The following is a 3,687-nucleotide window of genomic DNA, read 5'->3' on the forward strand; positions in this document are numbered from 1 at the left end:
TTTTTCATTTGTTTTGTCATTTTGTTCTTGTATTGTCTTCCAGAATTCTTCTAAGGTTTTTTCTGTGTTTTCTTTGGTCTGTCTCTCAGTCCTTTGAAGATACCTAAATATGATTCTTTTGAATTCCATATCAGAGAGTTCCAATGCTGCCTCTTCATCAGGGATGTGTTCTGGGTCTATATCCTGATCCCTCGTTTCTACCACTTTATCTTGCCTTTTTGTGTGGACTGTGATGGTCTGTTGTCTCCAAGACATTGTGGTGGTGTTGTATTTAGATCTCTGTTAACTGTTTGTGAAGAGTAGCCAAGAGTGATTCAGGCTCTTCTTGGTGGTTGTTTATCATCGGCCCATTGGTGTAGAAGGAAGTGGTGGCTGTCACCCAGTAAATGCAGTTGCAGGAGGTATGGGTGTAGTTCTGTCGTATGGGGACGGACTGTTACTATCTTCCACATTCCAGTCATCCAGGTCTGGAATATCCTTGGGGTTACTGGCAAGTGGAGCCTGTTCTTAAACCCCTGGAATTTGGGAGAACACTGTCGCTTTAAATATCCAAAATGGTCAAGCCAGTTGTGAATATCCAAAATGGCTGCGCCCTCCAGACAGACAGAAGTCCACAGCTCAGCCCATTGTCCTCTTCGCTGCCTTTCCTTTTATTGCCCAGCCACCAGAGCAGTCTTCCATGCAGTTCCTGGCTAGGAAGGCTGATTTTTAGGTTAATTCTTAGTTCCTGCCACCACTAGGCTATATCCAAGCTATTTGTGCCGTCAGGATCGCTGCCAGACCACAGCTTGGTATGTCTCTTTTGGTATTTTCATGGAAATTCTTCTGCTAGTTGGAGTTTAGTCCACTTCTATATCCTTCCCTTCAAGGTTCAGGGGTCCAGGATTATCTTCTGTATCTGTGTTAATTGGTTCCCCTTTCTTTGTTGAAGAGGGTCTGTGCAGTCTTTCTGTCTATTCCACCATCTCACTGGCTATTACCAAGGCTGTAAATCTTTACTGAAGTAGATTTCCTTGTCTTCCTCCCACAGAGCAGCTAGTGGATTTGAACTGCTGACCTTCTGGTTAGTAGCCAAATGCCTTACCCACTATGCCACTAAAGTTCCTACTACTTTTAAGAAGTGTATAGAGTATACAGGTGTTTTCTATTCTGGAATTTCCCTTTTCTTTTTTGATCTCTCAGAAATTAATAGCTAGAGGTATTCATATCTGCCAGATTGTGATATATTTCATAATGTATACATCATGCGCTGGAAATTGTATGTAACAAATTAAAAAATAATCCCTGGCTTTCTGGTCTAACTCTTCATTTTTCTTTTAATGTAAAATTTGTTCAGGTCATATGTGGCCTCCTTAATTACTTTTCTTTCTTTGTTATTTCTGTGATGTCCCTCAGTGATGCTAGATCTTTATTTGTAGCTGTTTTGGTAAATTGGAATTCCTGTTTAGGGGCAGGTATTCTAGAAATATCATCACAATTAAGTAGAAGGATTTTAGACTCTTATGAAGTTAATTAAAAAGTCACTTAGAAGTAAGAATAGAGTCAATATTAAATTCCCACTTTCAGTTTGGTATATATGTAAAATGTTAGTTGTGAGACTCTTAAACTTTAAAAGGCTTAGGGGTTAGGGGTGGAGGAGGAAAAATCAAGAAACCACAAGATTGGAAAACAGATTTTTATTCTTGTGATTTGTTACTAGTCATCACTGTTTCTTCTCTTCTCTACAGAGTAGTGGGATAGAAATTGATGTGATGTATTTTAATTCTTGAAGCATTAAAAGTTGACATTGGGTGCAAACAAAGCTATTCTCTGCAGTATCACTTTTAACAGCAGAGAGAGAACATCATGTAGGCTAGAGAACAAGGTGGAAAAATGAGTATGGGAGCTCTGGTGGCGTAGTGCGTAAGGCACTTGACTGTTAACGAGAAGGCTGGAGGTTCAAACCCACCAGCCACTCATCAGAAGGAAGATTGGGCAATCCACCTCTGTAGAGATAATGCCTCAGAAACCCAAGGAGAGGTTGCTATGAGTCGAATTGACAGCAGTGAGTTTGGTTGGTTTGATTAGAATGATATTACCGGGTAATTCCAAGGATATCTATTCCATTCTGGTACTCCACCCCCTGTTTCGATGATGGATGCAATGAATATGTGTACTTCTGTGTAGCAGTTCATTCAGGGTGTATCAGTAGCTTTAAATCAGTCTATTGTGACATTGAAAAGTAATAATTAAAAAAAAATTTTCCTGTGATAGGCTCTTTTTTTTAGCCATAGTTCATATGTATATATATATATCATAACATTCACCCTTTTAAAGTATGCATTTTATTGACTTTTAATATTAACAAAGTTATTCAACTATCACCACTATCTAATTGCAGAACATTTTTATCACCTCCAAAAAGAAACCACACATTCTTCTCGCCTTTTAAGTTGAGCTCTTAGGGCCAAATACTTGGCACTGTAGTTTGTATCAGAAGTTAAATAAGATTTTTTTGTGTGTGTTCAACAATGTTTTGTAATGATGATAAAATATATTGAATGTTACACACTGTTGCTTTTTGTTGCCTTCAACATAAAGTGAGATTTTTAGTTCCAGGGAACAATTGAGGTACTAAAATGTAGTAATTTCGAGTTTATCTACTTTCCAGGGAATGCTGTCAACACTCGGATATTGAAGTACCTGATTCCAGCAACTCTAATATCAGGAGATACTGTGGTTAAGGCTGTCTCTTGGCTTTGTGTTGGCAAGTGTTCTGGTAGCATCAAGGTAATCTTTTTAAGCGTTTTGATGATAAGTCCTTCAGAACCACTTTAGGGCTAGCAAGGAAGAGCCACTTATGGAACAATGGCAGTGGCCTTTTGTGCAAAGCCTGTAGTTTTGGAACATTATCACCTGATGCAAGAACTCTGTTCGAATAGAAATTCTTACTGAGATTTAAACTCTGTTATCCTGCCTTGTGCTACAAGCTTCTAAAACTTCATTGATTTAAATAGACTTGAGGGAAAAATCAAACTCTTCTGTGCCAGTTACATAAATATAAACATTTAAATATAGACTTAAATATTTAAACATTTTTGTCTCTCAATAGGTACTTTTCTTTCGTTGGCTGGTTGCAATGTTTGACTTCATTAATGAAAAAGACCAAGTTAACTCCCTCTATGGCTTCTTTTTTGCTTCATTGCAAGATGATGGAGTGGTAAGTGAAAATTGGACTGCATCATATATAGATCAAATAGTACGTACGTATTGTACCATATGTGCAACATGGGCTCAGCATCTTCTGACCTCCTCTAACTTCACAAGAGGGAGACAGAATCACCATTAACAACCTGAGGCTTATTCCTATGAGGCCAGGCATGCCACCTCCAGCCTTTGTATCAATTCTGACACCAATCATCCCTTCCATAGCACTCACTAGTTCTCTACTGGGTTTGGTAATTCATTGCAGTGGCCACACAGAATTTACAGACAATACTCAGGATTATAGGGTTTATTAGGGAAGTAACACATTATAATTCAGGTTCAGGAATGCGCTCAGGATACAGTTCTTCAACCAGGACAATCTCCCCTCTTCTATATCCTTAAGCACACCTCTCTGGCCCTTGACCTCTTGGCCTGACTTCTGTCTGGCTCATGCAAGTGTTACAAAGCTCTTTTAGCTCTGCCCATAGGTGCACCTAGGTA

The 3,687-nt window shown here is 38.9% G+C and overlaps 1 protein-coding gene across 1 annotated transcript in view; it reads left to right on the forward strand.

Moving 5' to 3' along the window:
• The window catches only part of CENPI (centromere protein I), a 119,237-nt gene that overhangs the window by 13,869 nt on the left and 101,681 nt on the right, over nt 1-3,687 (forward strand). The window contains exons 3-4 of the mRNA XM_007952194.1: nt 2,651-2,769; nt 3,092-3,199. Of these exons, the coding sequence (XP_007950385.1) occupies nt 2,651-2,769; nt 3,092-3,199 (227 nt within the window). The remainder of the gene's footprint in view (nt 1-2,650; nt 2,770-3,091; nt 3,200-3,687) is intronic.

Source organism: Orycteropus afer, unplaced genomic scaffold (genome assembly GCF_000298275.1).
Source record: "Orycteropus afer afer isolate SDZICR_OR568_19922 unplaced genomic scaffold, OryAfe1.0 scaffold00327, whole genome shotgun sequence".
In the NCBI taxonomy this organism is placed as follows: domain Eukaryota; kingdom Metazoa; phylum Chordata; class Mammalia; order Tubulidentata; family Orycteropodidae; genus Orycteropus; species Orycteropus afer.